Source organism: Pseudomassariella vexata (genome assembly GCF_002105095.1).
Source record: "Pseudomassariella vexata strain CBS 129021 chromosome Unknown BCR38scaffold_3, whole genome shotgun sequence".
NCBI classification, from domain to species: Eukaryota; Fungi; Ascomycota; class Sordariomycetes; order Amphisphaeriales; family Pseudomassariaceae; genus Pseudomassariella; species Pseudomassariella vexata.
The window spans coordinates 69,534-85,663 of record NW_024467958.1 but is presented as its reverse complement, the minus strand read 5'-3'; the positions used below and the strand labels follow the sequence as shown (position 1 = coordinate 85,663).

Sequence of the window (16,130 nt, the reverse complement as noted above, 5' to 3'; positions counted from 1 at the left end):
TTCCGTCAAGTTCACCCCAAGATATCAACACCAAGTCGTCAAAGACGATCCGCGGCAAGCAAGTCTCAGCCATTAAAGGCAACGTTGAATGCTTAACGCATGGCATATTTGCCTATCGCGCTGCTCACAGACACACTTGCAAAAAGCTAAACGAGTCTGTCTAACGACCTGTGAAGGAACGCATGAAGCGGGCTGAAGAAATTGGGTTCTCAGGTAGGTCAGCGTAAGTTAAAGGAGTCTGTCCAGGGGGCTAAACGTTCTGAAGGTAATCTAAAACCCACAAGACCGCAATGACAGTGACCAGGCAAGGGGTTTCATCGATGAAAGGACAGAGGCATGAGCTTATCGTCAGCTTGATTCGATTTTCTAGGATAGGCAGAGTCACAAGAACGCCCAGTTGAGATTGTTATAGAGATTGAAATCAACAGCCCCTTGAATTTTGTGTTAAGAAAACCCTGGCATGATGATTTTAGCCCTTTTCCTCATCAAGTATTGGGAAGCTGCACCTATATCCTATCGTAATTCCAAGGCAAGTGAGTTTTAGAAAAATTAAATGAGTATGTTTTGAATCTAAGTGATCGCAGTGCTAGTAGGGAGCTATTGCCATTTCATCGACGGTCGGGGTGGGGGGTGCATCAAGCGATTGGTAATCAAGTGCAAAAAGGCGTTCTCGATGTCATGGCAATTACGGGGGCTAACAATATTCAGTTTCATCACGAATTTGAGGCGTGGTACTCAAATCATGTAGTGGTATTTCTACATTCCACAAACAAGCAAGTATGCGTGCTGAAGTGCTAGCTGCATGTAGATCTCAGGTGGCCTATCCGACCTGTTTCAAACAGACCCTAGGGCAGACTATTCCACTCCCAAATGAGTTTTGCGCTTCTTCATACCAATCATAATCATCAACTCCTCCCTGAACTTGGTTGGCGGTTCCGTGATGGAGTTCTCGTACGCATCGATAATAGGTTTATCCCAGACCAGATCCGCCTGGGCCGCCGAGACGAAGCGCGTCTTCTTCAACACCTTCCAGAAGGTGAAAGTGATAATAGCCACAAATACCATGGTGTAGTACGAGAAAAAGGTCCCGACGTCCCACCAGCCGGGTAAGAATGTCGTGTATCCGTAAATGCAAACCATGATCGTCATCCCCCCCGCACCGATATACCCACACCAGGGCTGAAACCATCCTTTGTATGGCAGCGTGTCACGGTCGATGCCCTGAGCCTTGAGAGCACGGTGGAAGCAAATGTAAGTGACTGCCATAACGATGTAGTCAATAAGCTGCGCCGCCTCAGTCAAGTTCGCAAACCAAGTCACGACCTGCGCCGTGTTGTTTGAAACCTGCAGGAACGACAGGAAGGGAAAGCACATAACCATCGCAAAGGCGTATATCGGAATGCCCTGCTTCGTACACTTGGAGAAAATCTTCGGCGCTTGACCCTCCAGACTGAGCCCGTACAGCGACCGCATGGCACAGTACGTGTAGGCATTCCCAGCGGAGAAAATACTCGTCACCATGAGCGCATTCGTAATGTGCGGAAACACGGAAATACCCATGTTCTGCATCGCAATGACATACGGAGACCCATTCGCAGTCCCCGTCCCGGCGTTCTGCAGCGTGGGGTCATTGTACGGCAGGATGATGCCGACACACAGCGCCCCGCCGATGAAGAAGGCGCCGAAGCGCCAGTACATGGTCTTGAACCCATTTTTCAGGTACGTGCGCGGACGGATGGTTTCGCCCGCTACCATGGCGAGGTATTCCGGGCCGACGATGGTGAAGGCGGCGGAGAAGAGGGCGCCGAGGAAACCTTCGAAGCGGCCGAGCGAGCCCGTGGTGACGTACTCGGCGAAGGAGCCAGGGTTCGACCAGTACCGGAAGCCGAAGGCGTCGTGTTGCGGGTTTCCGCCGACCATGGTGACGAAGGTGAAACAGAAGAGCATGACGAGGAGGAGGAGCTTGCCGCTCGAGAGCCAGAATTCGGCTTCGCCGTAGTATTTTACTGCGACGACGTTGAAGAGCCTGTACAGATAAGTTAGCGTGAGAGGCAGAGCAGGTTTGGCGTGGAATGACATACCCATAAAGCACGATACAGATCGCGCATACAGCCCCAACCGGAATATCATCCCGCCAAAAAGTGAGAACCAAGTTCAAAGCCGATATCTCAAAGGGAATCAGACAGGCTTCGTAAAGGAAGAAGTTCCAGCCGGCCATGAAGCCGAACGATTCGTCCACCCACTTCCCGGCCATGCGGACGAACGAACCAGACACGGGCATATATATCACCATCTCGGCAATGCAGTTGTTGACCAAACCAAGCAGGCACGAGTAAAGCGTATACGCGATGAATAAGCTGCCGGGCCCACCTGCCATCAATCCGCCCCCGATACTCACAAATACTAAGAGGGTGGTCAGCTTCCACTGGTAATATGAAGAAATTCTTTTATCAGCACTGGGTATGTACATGCGGTGCCAATGGATCCTCCTATGGCGATCAACTGGATTTGGCGATTGCCAAGATGGCGTTTGAGCTCGTCGACATTGTCGTGCGTCTCGACGGATCCTTCGTGTATGTTATCGTCGTATTTCTCTGGTGTTTCGACTTTTTTGGTGTCTTCACCCGGGTCAACGCCATATTGATGTTCCGTTGCGAAATTCATCGTGGACGATGGCTAGAGGGCGCTCCGAATGCTCGAGCCGTGGGCGGGTGTAAAGTTTTGCGGGACGTAATGATTGGGTCGGTTCAATTCCATGAGCAGGCGTTTTCTTTCGCAATGCTGCTCGGTCTTTTGATGACAGCTGTCGCCAGTATATGGTAAAGCCGGTATATTAGTCGTCTCGCACCACAATTTGCGAAAGGAAGGAGGAAAGTCTCCCCAGTTCGCTTCGACCGCGATATTTCCATATCAGCTGGCGACGCGTCATTTTGTAGAATTATCGGAATTGAATCTTGGCTGTAAAACAGGCATGGCATGCTATACCTGCGTCTCCACCTTTGCTACCTTTGGGGGTCGTTCTGTGATCAACAAGGAGTTCTGTTGCTTACCTACAGGGTTCATCTCAGCTCTCCAGCAAGCAATGTTGATAAGGAATTACTAGGGGGTCCAATTGTGGAGCGGCCCCTCTTCGCTACTCTCAGAGAGAGAAAAACTTGCACAGGTCATAGTTTTCCGGACACTTAGGGTCAAGCCCCACACTACTTCTCCCAGCGAAATCACGCTTTCAGTTGTCGAGTATAGGTGTCGATAGCAAAGTATGATTTTCGGACAAAATCCTTAGAATTAACCAAGTCATTCCAATCTCGGTATCTGGAGAGGCCAAGGTTTAATATTACTAATCGCTGTAGTATACGTTTTTAACAGTAACTACTTCGTAGTTGGTATGAGGAATAGCTGCTAGTAACTAACTGCCCTGCATAGACTAAAACATCTAGCAATTTAAGCACTCGAATCCGGGCTTGTCCACGCTTTCAAGCTCTGCAGTCCCTTGTAATTAGAAGTAAGGTGATGCGTGCACCTAGGGGGGAGGATGCTATAATGCAGTAGTGCGCAACGTTATAGTATCTAATTGAATGGGATTCACCTAACCAGTGGGTCCCCCTACCTTTTCGTATCATAAGGTAAGCGATTCGCATCCTAGTCTTACTAAAGTTTTAGCTTCTCGCGACCTACATCTTATAACTCATTAACTATGTATTTCTCTAGATTAAAGTAGCTTATCATAAATTGTACTATTCTTAGGTAGTCATCTTCTGCATATTACAAGATCGCGTTCGAGTAATATATATCCTAGGTCTATTTAGTAGCATAGATATCCGTAGGCATGTTAACTTAATCCTCGTTCACGATAATAGAGGTTCTCGATTTTATTAACTGTATTAGTAAGATTCTGTATAACATAAGGTACGATTAATTAGCAGAAAAACGCGCTACAGGGGGTTACCAAGTGTCTGGAAGTGTATGACCTGTGCGGTAGTTTGGAAACCCCCTGAGAGTAGAAGAGGGGCCGCTCCACGCTTAGACCACCTCTAGTAGCCCTGCGTCATGTCTTGAAGTTAGGCTTATCTGGTGGTTATCTACGGTCAATATCTTATCAACGTTCCGACATTTCGGTCTAGTTCGGTCCAGGAAAGTGTCAGAGTTATTGCTAATGTACCTCGTATTTACATCGAGGGATTATTCTTTATCCTGCATCAAGCGAATTATGGGTTTGTCCGATCTCGAGGAGCGCGCCTCATGGGTGGTATCGCAATACCCCTTATTGGGCAGATACAGCGATAACCTCCTTAAACTTACTACGACCTTCCTAATGCAGCTAGCTCGAGCTCACTGAGGAAAAGCAACCAGGCCGCCGCAGTCAATGGCCGTATTATTAGTCTAATCCATCATCACATCGTATTCAATTTTTCAGATGATTTTCGGATCAAGAACAGTTGGATTGCTTCTTCCGATGGACTACAAAGCCTGGATTACGTACCCCTGGCCAGAACAAGATCAACTGTAATTCGATTGCAATCAGTGGCAAAAACAAAGTATGATTTGTTTCGAGACGGCAACAGTGTAGAAATTCGTTGTAACAACCCCCTTTTGTGTGTTCGGTATCGAGCCATTATATTTAACCATGAAAGGACAGGTAACTTTACAAATTTAACCCAGAGGCTATTGTTAAAGGTGCCTATGAGTGTGACCGTAAATGGGCTAGGAATAAACAGCGAACCACGAGCATAGTAATGTAGGTCAGCACAGCATTCCACTACAGTAACCTGATAAGGTTTGATCAATCTCCTGCAGTGGACCGATAAAGGTAATCTACTGTATTAATAACACAGTCATCGCATCTGGGTGTGTTCTCCATTTCGGCATCCACTTACCTAGCTCTCCTGCCGATTAGACTAATAACAATCTTTATAACTAATCATCTTGTGGAACCATCGGATCCGGATCCGGCAAGAAACTCATCCACAGCCCCTCCTTGATATACCCCACAAACCCCTTCGCCTTAATGGATTGCTAATCCACGGCGACAGGCGCCGCAGTAGCCTTGCCCACCACGTCTCCATAGCCTCAAACCGGGCGATATACCCCGAAGCTGCAACGATCAACATAGCATGCCTGCTTCTTTTCGTACACCTCGTACACATGACCCAACGGGGCCTTCGTCGGCTTCCCTCCCTGGCGAATAAGCGCAATGACCTCATTAACGAGGTGGCAGATGTTATCTGCGGCCAGGTTAGGGCCCAGCCCGGGGTTGACTGTAGCTTTATGCACCGAGTCGCCCAGGAGCACGTCTCGACCGCCATTATTCCACGGCGTGGAGAGGACGCCCTCTTCGAACGGTACCGCGGCGGCTTGATGCGACTGTGTCATAAGTCTTTGAACTTGTATCCCGGCCCGACGGCATAGTCACCGTATTTGTCGATAGTTGCTTCGGTGTCGGGCTCCGTGAATTTCCGTTTCGTGACGTGGCGAAGCGTCTTTAAAAGATGCCACGCCCTCATTCTTCCGCATCTTGTCCTTGTTTTGGATATGGTTGTATAGACATTGTAGCTAGGATCAAAGCTCCATGAATAACTTTGGATGGTTTGTCCTGTTTGCAGTTCCCAACATACTGTTGGCAAATTTGCAGTTCGAAGAAAGTTCAGTTTTATAATCTCCGCCAACAATGCCGAATTCTCAAACAGCTCATCATATTCATCAAAGTACTGCCTGTATATCAGAGGAACTGTGCCCTTCTCGATCTCGGACCAAACCCCAAGCTGTTCAATCACCTTTTGCGTGTGCGGATGTATGCAGATGGAGGCTCTCTAGTGTGGTGCAATTGCTCGTTTCTCCAATACCAAGTAATAGATGCCCGCTTGCTCGAGGGTCAGGGCCAGCGTCAGGCCCACGAGACTGCCCCGTGCGATGATCATATTGAAAGGTGCGCTTGTGGAGTCTGCCATGTCAGTGAGCGGGGATGGTCAGGGTCATGAGCAAATAACTTGGAGCTCAGATTCGTCTCAATATGTGAAGTAGTCTTAACATGTGAGTGAACCCAAGGGTGGGAATCTTGAAATACCGATAAATCTGATGTTGATCTTTAGAAAGCGAAGAGCTTCCTGGGCCACGATTGAAGATTGCTATGTGGACAAATTAAAGTAGGGTGCTAGGAGAGGCACAGCGACAAGAGACTAGTCAGGACTAGGGTGCTCAGAGTTGCAGTGAAGTGCGAGCCGGGCAAGTTCTTTTTTGGATCATTGGATACCACTCCCTTGCCTGTCGTCCAGCGAGACGTCGGGCCGCGGCTAGGGGGGTATATCAGACAATCTTATGATTTTAACTGACAATCTGGACGGCGAGTTGGAATCTCAACGCCTGTTTGTAGTCGGAAGATGAATCATATACTGAACGTTTGCGATACTGTTTTTTACCCCACCTATGGCTGCCACTAAAATGATGTTATATTCAGCCTCTAAAGTATTGGCTAGATTATAGGATAATTAAGCGTTGTTCAAGGCGATATGATCTCGGCTCTCATCTCATTGTCGGTCACCTTGACTCGAACCACAGAACAGTTGATCTAAACTAAGTAATACGACGAGCTAGTCTTCTCTGTCGAGATTTCTGTTTGCATATGGTGTAACCGTTCCATTATTAGTCAGGCAAACTACCACCCAAGCAATCTTCCACGAATGGGTTGACTCTGTAGACCCCATATTTTTGCTTGTTTAAACCATCGAAAAGACGACTCAACGCGGAGTCTTGCTGACTAGGGGGCTAGTGATCTCGGTTCGATATGTAGACTAGGGTTATGTTGCTCCGTAACAACTGAGACCGAAGTATTGCCGATCATAGTTCGACACCCGGGTGACGGAACTTCCTCCCCATCTCTCGTCAGTTCGTTGGTTGAGAGTGAGAGCATATTTAAGTACTGCTATACCCATGCCTCCTTTTATTGACTAATAGAAATTTTCAAGTAGATTAAATACAGCGTTGCTAGTCGTTCAGCTGCAGATGGTGGTCACTGGTCGGTATTTATCATAAAGAGGCTCTGCTGTCTCGAGGTAGAACGGTTACAAATCAAACTTGAAGACCAGACCCTCATTCTAAAGAATCGAAGTAATGAATTATAAAACAAGCAGTATCTATCAACTAACGGGGGTATCAATCTTTCTTTCCCCCAGCTTCGGACTCCAACACCCGAAGAGCTTATGCGAAAGACAAAAAGGAAATCTGAGAAGGCAGGTTATTAAACACTCCCAAGCTACCGCCGAAGTGCCAATGACCAAAATTTCAAAGTAAACAAATTAGGTTGTCGTGCTTTATGTGGTAGGTGAGGAGTAGGTCTGCAATTTCTGCCCCAGTCTACGCTTGCATCGTCGCAGTCACCGTAGCCATATCCGTCGTAACACTCGTAGTAGTCGTCGTCACTGTCTCTGTCACCTTGACCGTAACAGTGACTGGGTCATCGCCGGCCGCCTTGGTAGTAGGGAAGTCGATAAGCTTGGCGCTTGAGGGAACGGGAGCCTCAGTGGGCCTGCTGCCGCCTCCGTGGTGCTTGGTCTTGGTGATGGGGATAACCTCTAGGCTGGTAAGGATCGTGGTCGTGGTGACCACGGCAGTAGTAGTGGGTGCGGCTGTGGGTGCAGATGTGGGAGGAGTGAAGGCGATGGTCGTGGTAATTTGGCCGGCTGAGTCGGTGTTGCTGGTGGAGGAGCGGGTCACGGTGACTAGAGTGGTGGGAACGGATTGGGTCACGGTGACGATGGTGGTTTGCTCGGTTTGGGTAGAGATGCTGGTGCTCGACTGCTCCGAGGTGATGGTAGTGGTGCTTGACTTCTTGGAGGTCGTCCTGGCTGTAGGCTGGGCGGTGATGATGCTGGTGACCGTTGCGGTAGGGGGGATAATGGTGACGGTGATCAAAGTCGGGTAATCAGTGCTCGTCAAGGTAGCAGCTGAGCTTGGAGTCTCTGTAACTTTTGACGTAGCAGATAAGCTCGGGGTCTCGGTGGTCGTTGAGGTGCCAACTGAACTGGTGACAGCAGTGCCCGTAGGAGCAGCAGATGAGCTCGGGGTCTCGGCGGTCGTTGAGGTGGCAGCTGAACTGGTGACAGCAGTGCTCGTAGGAGCAGCAGATGTGCTCGAAGCCGAACCGCCCAGGATATTGGCAGCCACCACAGGATCGACACAGCCAACCTGGACACCAGCAGTGATGTTCATTGGCAGAGCAAAACACTGGGTGTTTCCGCCGCACGGGATGATGGAGAAAGATCCAGAAGCGTTACATTCCCCAATATTGCCACCAACACAGGCAACCTGGCCAACCGAACACGCAGAGTTCTCAGTGAGATCGTTAAAGATGTGGTTGTATTGCTGTGCTTCCGCAAGATTACTGGCCCTGACATTAGCGCCGACGGTAGTGGTCGACGCGGGTATGGAAGTAATGACAGTAGGCACACCATTGTTCACAGTGCCGGTGGGGATGACGGTCTTGGAGATGTATGAGGATTTGGTGACCATGGGGAAGGAGGATGTTGAGGTGGCGAGAGCAGTGGAGGTACTGGCAGATAAAATATCACCGGTAGTACCTGACAGTACGGTCGATGACACCTCTCCTATGCTGGAAGGCTTGACGAACGTGGCTGTTGAAGTGGTCGAAGTCTGACTGATAATGATACTGGACGCGGAGAAAGTGGTAGTCGGATCCAAGGCAGTAGCTGTGCTAGCGGGAGATTCAGCTGGGGAGGTGAGAGAAAGTGCTAACGAGCTTGCCAGGCTAGTAGTGGTAGAGGACTCGGTGACAGATGACGAGGTTGTTGAAGTAAGTGTAGGTATGCTAAAGGTGGGAAATAAAGTGCCTGAGGATATGGCGGTAGATGGCGGTACATCGGTAGTGTCAATAAGAGTGAAAGAGCGAAATATTGAAGTTGACGACGACGACGACGATATAGTTGATGATGCTGCATTTACAGTTGAGTTCCTGGACACTGTTGCTGCTACAACATCTCGTCTTATCCTGCGGCCTGTCAGTTCCCTGATATCCGATGAAGCATGTATGGAGAATACGTACCGCTCGCCAAACCTCAGCGGACCTGCCGCCGAGGCCTTCGAGAGTAAAAGAATATTAAAGAGAAAAATTGATATATGCATCTTGAAGATCTTGCCGATAACTGGACGAAGCGAAGGAAAAGATAAACCGAAAGAAAAAGCAAGGGTATCGTGGTGGTATTACGACTTGAATTGACAGGATGGGAGCGTTAGGGAGTCATATTGCCTGGGTAGTTGGAAAATGTGGCGTCGGAGTCAAATAGAAGTCGATTCTCGTTCAGACTAGGACAAGGTTTTCGAGAGATCGAGACATGCTGACAATGACACGAAATATTGACAGAATCGATGACCGACAAAGGAAAGGACGTGGAAGATCGGTAAATTTGCGAGATAGAGAGGGCTAACCGTAGAACCAGAACGAACTTCTCCATTCAAGAGATCGTCGTGAGAGGGACAATGCTTCTGTTTTGTATGAGACACAATGCACTCTGCCGCCTCGCAATCAGTCCCCGCCAGACGCCGTTCTCCATCGCCATGGTATGACGCTGCAAGGCCAAGCTTTCTGCCGACGATGCATCGGGGAATTCAAAATGAGGCCCATTCAAAAGACCGTCGTGCTGTCCAATCCATATGGTAGGGTCGGGCTGCTCCGGCCCACGTCAGGAGCTCCAGCTAAGCAGGTGGCATCGTACCGTCGCGAGATTGGGCATTGGGAAGGGTTGGCTAAGCGCTGCTCCAGGCAAGCGTCTGCAGCAGGAAGAGTTTGTAATGCGGTTGAAGCCAGACGCGCGGTACGCTATTATTGGGGGACGCGGTTTCCCAGAGGTGTCTGTGAACCGACCTAAACCAATCGCCGGCCAGTAACAGGGATTGTCTGTGGCAGACGGCTGGTGGCAATCTAACCCGATTTAGATTAATCATAGATTCGTAGAGATTTTGACGAAGCTTGGCATGGGACCACTTCGAGCCTCATTTTTCATGTCTTCAACAGAGCAAATTTTTAAACCCCAACAGTCTGGAACGTTGATCGCCGCAAATTTGAAAGGTAACCAAAAGAAAATCTGCTCCAGTGTTCATCGAATAATCGAGTCAAAGGCTGGCCTGTGGCTTCGGACTCTTCGACCTTTGTGATTCAATGGCTGACTTGACAGCTGGCTTGCCACGTCGTGCAATTCGACCAATTCACCTGCGAGATTCTCCAAAGACGCCGTTCGAGTCAACCGGTGGGCTGAGGTCCACTTACAGCGGATTCCGAGTGAACACCTCGTTGTTCATCTCCACCGCAATGGTCGGCGCCGGTCGGTCAGGAACCGTTGGAGACCTGCCCCTGTTCTAGGCCCGGAGACAATCAAGGTGGGGCCGACTGCACCTGGACATCAATGGACAACAACTGCTGCCACGTCGAGAGTCCCCATCGACAAGGTGTTCAACTGTTATTGATTCTGCCCCATTTTCATCAGGGAAAGATTTTGGGTTTAATTTGGTCGTGCCGGATGAGCCTTGAGCAGCTGAGTTACCAGCCCAAAGCGTAAGTGCCTTACACTCGTCAGTGGCTCCCAGTCACCTTTGCAATCCCGGTCCGTTGCCGTGCGATCAGGCCACAACATACACCCGGAGTCCAAATATAAGCTATTTTTCTTTGTCATTGGTGGACACGGGATGGCATCAGAGTCTGTGACCTAATCTTCGTGACTGCTACTCGCGTGACGATCGTGACAGGGTTGTCTTGGATTAACCTAGTGGTGGTAACTCGCTTAGAAAAGCCAACATGATTGCGGATGAGCTGTTGGACCTATAGGTAACATCCAAGTCCATATTGCCCATTTTCCCAGCGTCCCTTCCAAGACAAGACGCAGCTAACCGATTGTACGCGGTTCAGTCTCGTGGTGAGTATGAGAAGCCTGCGCCTCGAGCTGTAGCGTCTTATCACTGACAGGCTCAACGCCAACCTTGGTCTCACGATGTACATCCATGGTCTCCCGATTCCAAACATTGACATAAAGAGGGTAACTAAAAGAAACTGTCAGCATCACAGGAATGTCCCATCATCGCTGTCACACAGGGGAGACTCACATCCAAGCTAAAACATAACCCATCATCGGAATAGCCATGGCAGTATGCGCACCATGGCGATCAACCACCGCACCTGTCATAGGAGGAAACACCATCCCACCGCTGATGGCAGCGACAAGAAGACTGCCGCCAAACTTGGTGTGTCTACCCAGGCCTCTCAAGCCAAGGGTGAAAATGGTGGCGAAACATGCCGACTCGAAGCAAAGCACGAGAATCAGCATGGCGATGGAGGCGCTACCACCCGTTTCCATGGCGGCAACGATGAATACGAAGCAGAGCCCCAGGTAGACTGCGAGGATGTATCGTGGCTTGAACGCCGGGATCATCATCATGAAGCCGGCGACGAAGCGGTTGAAGGCATAGAGGCCTTGTCCAACGGCGAGAAGATCGGCTAGGATATATGAGCCACTGGAAAGAAGACATGGTTACGGCTTTTCTTCGCTTACAAGCTTCAGCTTTCGTTCGACCAGCCTCCTCGCAAAATTGCATGAAATAGTTCTGACACGTAGTGAGTTACCGTGGTACGGTGAATTTCGTGGTCGAACGTGCCACTTACGGCAACAGCGACCTGAGCACCAACATAGCAGAACTGCGACCACACAGCCAAGAACAAGTTGTACTGCTTGCGGAACGGGCCAGGGTCAAACTCAGCAATCTCACTCTCCTGGACGTTCATATCGGCGTCGGTGATTTCAGGCATGGGAGCCAGGAAGAAGAGAATGACCAAAAGAATGACAAAGCCGGCGACGCCGAGGTAAACCCATTGCACATTCCTGAGGCCCTCATCCGTATCGACTGTGTTAGCGAAAAAGACACGGGATGCAAGCAACGGCGCGACGAAAGAGCCGATACCTTGAACAGCTTGGGCGAGGTTGAGTCTGATTTCAGAGTACTTAGGTGGGCCGCAGATGGACAGAAATCTGGAAAGTCCGTGATCAGCTTCTCGTGCAGTGCAAGTACATCGGCGCTACGGGGTCATTCGGACAACTTACGGATCAGCGGCTGTCTCCAGAGTCGACAGACCAGCGCCTACGACAAACATGCTCCCGCAGAAACCACCGAACGACTTCTTCACGCCTGACGGCCAAAAAAGAAGACAGCCAACCGTGAGCACCATCAAGCCTATGTCTCAGGTTAGCTTGTGTCCCGTCGCGCGTATCTCCTTGAGCAACCCACCAGTCATGAAGGTGATGCGGAACCCATATCTCCTTAAAATCCACCCCGAGATGGTAGGAGGGCAGACGAAGTATGCGCCGAAGTAGGCTGAAGAGAGACCTGCCGCCATGGAGGCCGAGATAGACAGAGCGAACTGGAAGTGGGAGTTCAGGACTGGATGAAAGCTGGTATCAGTTCATGTACCCGGTCTGTCAATGAAGGTTCGAATTTGATGCGCTCACCATCGAGAAGACCGTACGCAAAGCCCCAGAGGAAGAAGAGGATAGTAACTGTGAAAATTGGCAACGACTGATTAATGCGACTGATAACCCGCTTTCGGAAGGAGTGTCAGGCTTCAAACTCACCGAGCGCATTTGGCACCAGAGACTGCTTCATAGTCAGGTGGCGCGCGCTCGTCACCGTGTCGTCCGAGACGACGATCTTGCGCTTGTAAATAGCCATGATGACGTGCAGTCGTTTCTTCGTCCGTCGAGCAGTGGCAAGGTGCAATTGCGAAATGTCCAGAAACAGGTGTTGAAGATTAACCCAGCTTGAGGTTGAAAACCGAAGTAAATTTACGACAGTCGAAAACTTCACCACCCCGCAGTGCTGAGATCGGCAAAGGTGCTCCGGCTCTGCAGTCAAGCCTGCGGCCAATTTACGCGGCCCATTCAACCTCCCCAAATTTGTGCCGCTTGACACTCTATATAAGCTGGCCAGGCTGGGTATATTCAGCGATATCCTTGCTCCTGCCAGGATGATCACGAGCCAGTTGAATGTGATTCGGGACATCGTCACCCGAAAATGACCTGGGAAACGTTGGTGGCTTGCATTGCTGGTGTCGCTGGGCAAGCCCCAGTGAGACACCGTAGTAACCCGCTGCTTGGCATGGGGTAGTGTAGTGTATGGGGCTGGTTCTAAGTCCGGGGTAGTGGCTGATTCGGTGCGGAGATGAATGGACGAAGACTGAACGCCGGTTGAAGATGCATACGATCAATGAGCTGAAACGGCCGCAACATTGTACGCGGATCCTCCGTGCATAATGAGGTACAATGTCTGGGACTCCATTGGATGTGATATCATGAGTAAAAGCGCCGAAACGCCGAGGGTGGTCTCTATGCTCCTTGTACTCCCAGTATGCTGGGAATAGTTACGTCAAACTCAAGTCAAGCTTTTCCCCACGGAGCTCATGTTGTACGATAAATTTAACAGGTACCCGCAGCCAATGAAGATGGTCAACATGCTGGACTATCAAGTTCAAAGCCTGTTAAAATGTTTTAAGGCAATTTGGAATAGATTCGCGACCTGTCTCTCAGACCATCCTGCTTTACCCCAGATACCTAGTTTTACGTGATGGTGGGGAAGACGTTGTCCCAGTCCCTCGGTAATGCCAACCCTATCCTCCGCTGCTGCAGTAGACCGAGAATAGGCTCTCCTCGAGTAGTTAATATTGTCCTAAATGACCCTGCATTGGTATGGTCCATTGTGCCGGGAATTTGGTGCAATAAGAGTTAGGGCACCATCTCGTCGAGTTGCTGAGCGGAGTTACCCTAGAGCGAGTTACACAAATTTGCAAGTCTCGATGCGCGACAGTGTTGGTGTAGGTATTTCAGAATCATTGGCGAATCACGTTAGGTAACGCATATTTCTTTTGGCTTAGTTGATCGTGACTTCAAGCCCTTTGGTTCCCTAACTGGAAATGAGAACGGCCTCGAATCAAAGTCGATGTATCTGACGTCTGTTCCAAAGTGAGGGCAAAATGAACTTGAACAGCAGAACAATAAAACCAGCAGCCACTGAGGATATTTGTTCTACTAACGATGCTGGTAGAACGGAGGGTTCCCAGATTTGGAGACGGACAATTCGGGTTGGATAGATGAGTTTTGCTCTTTCTTCCAACTTCAAACGCCTCTCATCCAATCTTGATCTTGACAATACTTGAATGAATGTCGCAAGCCACGGTGGCTTAGGCCTACTACTGCAAGCTGGATGTCACAAGCCACACCTGCCACATGGGAGCGCCCAGGAATGCAACAAGCGAATCTAGAACCCCTTACTCTCGACATCCCTGGAAATTTACCCAACAAACATATATATCCACGATATTGTCACCAAATCGTGATCATGGGCGACATGACCCCCATCGCAAGGCCCTGCCCCTTCGTGCTGATAGTCAGCCACTCCCTCTCCGGCCACCTCCACCCCATGATCCGCATCAGCGCCGGCCTTTCCCACCGCAACTGGCCCGTCTCCTTCCTCGGCCCCACAGCCCACCGCTCCCGCATTGAAAGCACAGGTGCTCAATTCTTCCCCCTGACCGGCAAGGCAGACCTGGATGATAAGCGGTACTACGAGGACCCGCCCACAGCGGAGTACAATTCCTTGCACTGGGTCGAGCGCGGGAAGATTGACTTACGGATTCAGTTGCTGGAATCACTGCCGGATCAATGGGCGGATTTTAAGAGGGTTTTGAGGACTTTGCATGAGCGCGATCCCGCGAGGCGGGTTTTGGTTATTTCCGAGGCCTTTTTTATGGGGGTGTTGCCGATGAAGTATGGGGCTTCGCTCGGGGAGGATATCGAAGTGCCGAAGACGATATGCATCTCGGTCACGGTGCCGGTATTGAGAAGTGTGGACTTGCCTCCCTTTGCGTGGCCGTTGCCTTTCGATCAGTCACCCGCTGGTAGGGAGCGCAATGCGAGGATGTGGGAAAAGTGGACTGAGAGGGCGCGGCCGTTTACTGAATTGCTAGACAGTCAACTATTCGCGTGCAGTGCTTCTCGGGGAGTTGGTGAGCCATTCCTCGCGGGTGCCAATTATCGATGTCATGATGCGATTCTGCAGTTGGGGGTCCCTGGTTTCGAATACCCTCGCAGTGACTTTCCTGCAAACTTCAAGTTTGCTGGTCTTGTGCAGGGAGTGCCGAACAAGAGCACTACAACAACCGACCCGGACTTTGAGTGGTGGAGTGAGCTGAAGGCAAATTCAGAGCTGGCTGTAGGCCACCCGAAACAAAAGAAGGTCGTCGTCGTTGCTCAGGGCACGGTCGAGATCAACCCGAATGATCTCATCATACCGACCATAAAAGCCTTGGCCGACAGAGAAGACGTTCTCGTCGTTGCAATTCTGGGCTGGAAAGACGCCAAGTTGTCCGATTTCGTCAAAGTCCCGAGCAATGCGCGGATAGCTGATTACTTGTCTTACGACGCTGTGCTGGAGCACGCAGATGTTTGGGCTCATAATGCGGGTTTCGGCGCAGTGAATCACGGCATTGCGCATGGTGTTCCAATGGTGGTTGCGGGAGAAGGCATGGATAAGACGGAGAATTCTAGACGGGTCGCCTGGTCGGGGATCGGGGTTGACTTGGGTTCAGCGAAGCCATCCATAGATGATGTCAGACGGGGGATCGAGAGCGTGCTTCAGGACGAAAGGTACAGCTTGCGTGTTGAGGTTCTGAAGAAGCAGAGTCAAGAGATTAACTGTTTCGACGTGGTGGATGAAGAGTTATTGAAATTCATAGAGCCATAGAAGTTTCTCTTCCAATATATATTCGCATCCCCTCATCTCTACCGTCACTCTTACCGAACCATATATGAATATATCCTTGCTCATGAGGCCGCTCTGCCACCGAACTCACATCCTGACTTGATATTGGTTCTTGCAAGGCATCTCAGTAACGGATATGATCCAAGTACATTGCAATCCAGAGGCATGCCAAAAAGGACCCGGAATACCGGCAAAAGCCTTTGAATTCCTATTGGACCTTCAAGGCAACTACATGAAGACTGCCAGTCTTGGAAGGACATATGGCCACGTACCGTACGTTACGGGCCATATGACCACCACCCATCGAACTACACAAGTCCTGCCTG

General features: G+C 50.1%; 5 protein-coding genes across 5 annotated transcripts; 1 reads left to right on the top strand and 4 right to left on the bottom strand.

The window, feature by feature from the left end:
- Positions 1–855: 855 nt before the first annotated feature.
- BCR38DRAFT_334962 (histidine permease) lies at positions 856–2,664 on the bottom strand (the record flags this gene model as incomplete). Its single annotated transcript, XM_040855361.1, has 3 exons — positions 856–2,026; positions 2,082–2,403; positions 2,469–2,664. 3 exons carry the CDS (start codon positions 2,662–2,664, stop codon positions 856–858), a joined length of 1,689 nt encoding a protein of 562 aa, XP_040718478.1.
- A 2,403-nt stretch (positions 2,665–5,067) lies between these two features.
- BCR38DRAFT_406143 (uncharacterized protein) lies at positions 5,068–5,370 on the bottom strand (the record flags this gene model as incomplete). Its single annotated transcript, XM_040858017.1, has 1 exon — positions 5,068–5,370. The coding sequence occupies one exon, from the start codon at positions 5,368–5,370 to the stop codon at positions 5,068–5,070; it is 303 nt and encodes a 100-aa protein (XP_040718477.1).
- A 1,732-nt stretch (positions 5,371–7,102) lies between these two features.
- BCR38DRAFT_422382 (uncharacterized protein) lies at positions 7,103–9,844 on the bottom strand. Its single transcript, XM_040859517.1, has 2 exons — positions 9,436–9,844; positions 7,103–8,704 (listed from the first exon to the last, which is right to left on the bottom strand). The coding sequence occupies exons 1-2, from the start codon at positions 9,459–9,461 to the stop codon at positions 7,348–7,350; spliced, it is 1,383 nt and encodes a 460-aa protein (XP_040718476.1). The 5' UTR covers positions 9,462–9,844; the 3' UTR covers positions 7,103–7,347.
- A 1,042-nt stretch (positions 9,845–10,886) lies between these two features.
- On the bottom strand, positions 10,887–12,720 carry BCR38DRAFT_455268 (glucose galactose transporter; the record flags this gene model as incomplete). The annotated part of the gene is made up of 8 exons (XM_040861775.1): positions 10,887–11,040; positions 11,104–11,494; positions 11,550–11,601; positions 11,660–12,023; positions 12,096–12,225; positions 12,280–12,432; positions 12,501–12,548; positions 12,624–12,720. The coding sequence occupies 8 exons, from the start codon at positions 12,718–12,720 to the stop codon at positions 10,887–10,889; spliced, it is 1,389 nt and encodes a 462-aa protein (XP_040718475.1).
- A 1,662-nt stretch (positions 12,721–14,382) lies between these two features.
- On the top strand, positions 14,383–15,786 carry BCR38DRAFT_481673 (uncharacterized protein; the record flags this gene model as incomplete). Its single annotated transcript, XM_040863399.1, has 1 exon — positions 14,383–15,786. The coding sequence occupies one exon, from the start codon at positions 14,383–14,385 to the stop codon at positions 15,784–15,786; it is 1,404 nt and encodes a 467-aa protein (XP_040718474.1).
- Between the last annotated feature and the right edge of the window lie 344 nt (positions 15,787–16,130).

Coding starts and splice junctions, on each gene's coding strand:
- BCR38DRAFT_422382 (XM_040859517.1), bottom strand. CDS start 9,461: ATGGAGAAGTTCGTTCTGGTTCTACG. Junction 8,705..9,435: donor AAGTTCGTTCTGGTTCTACG/GTTAGCCCTCTC, acceptor ATCTCCCGCTAG/CACAGCTACTGCCTTGGATC.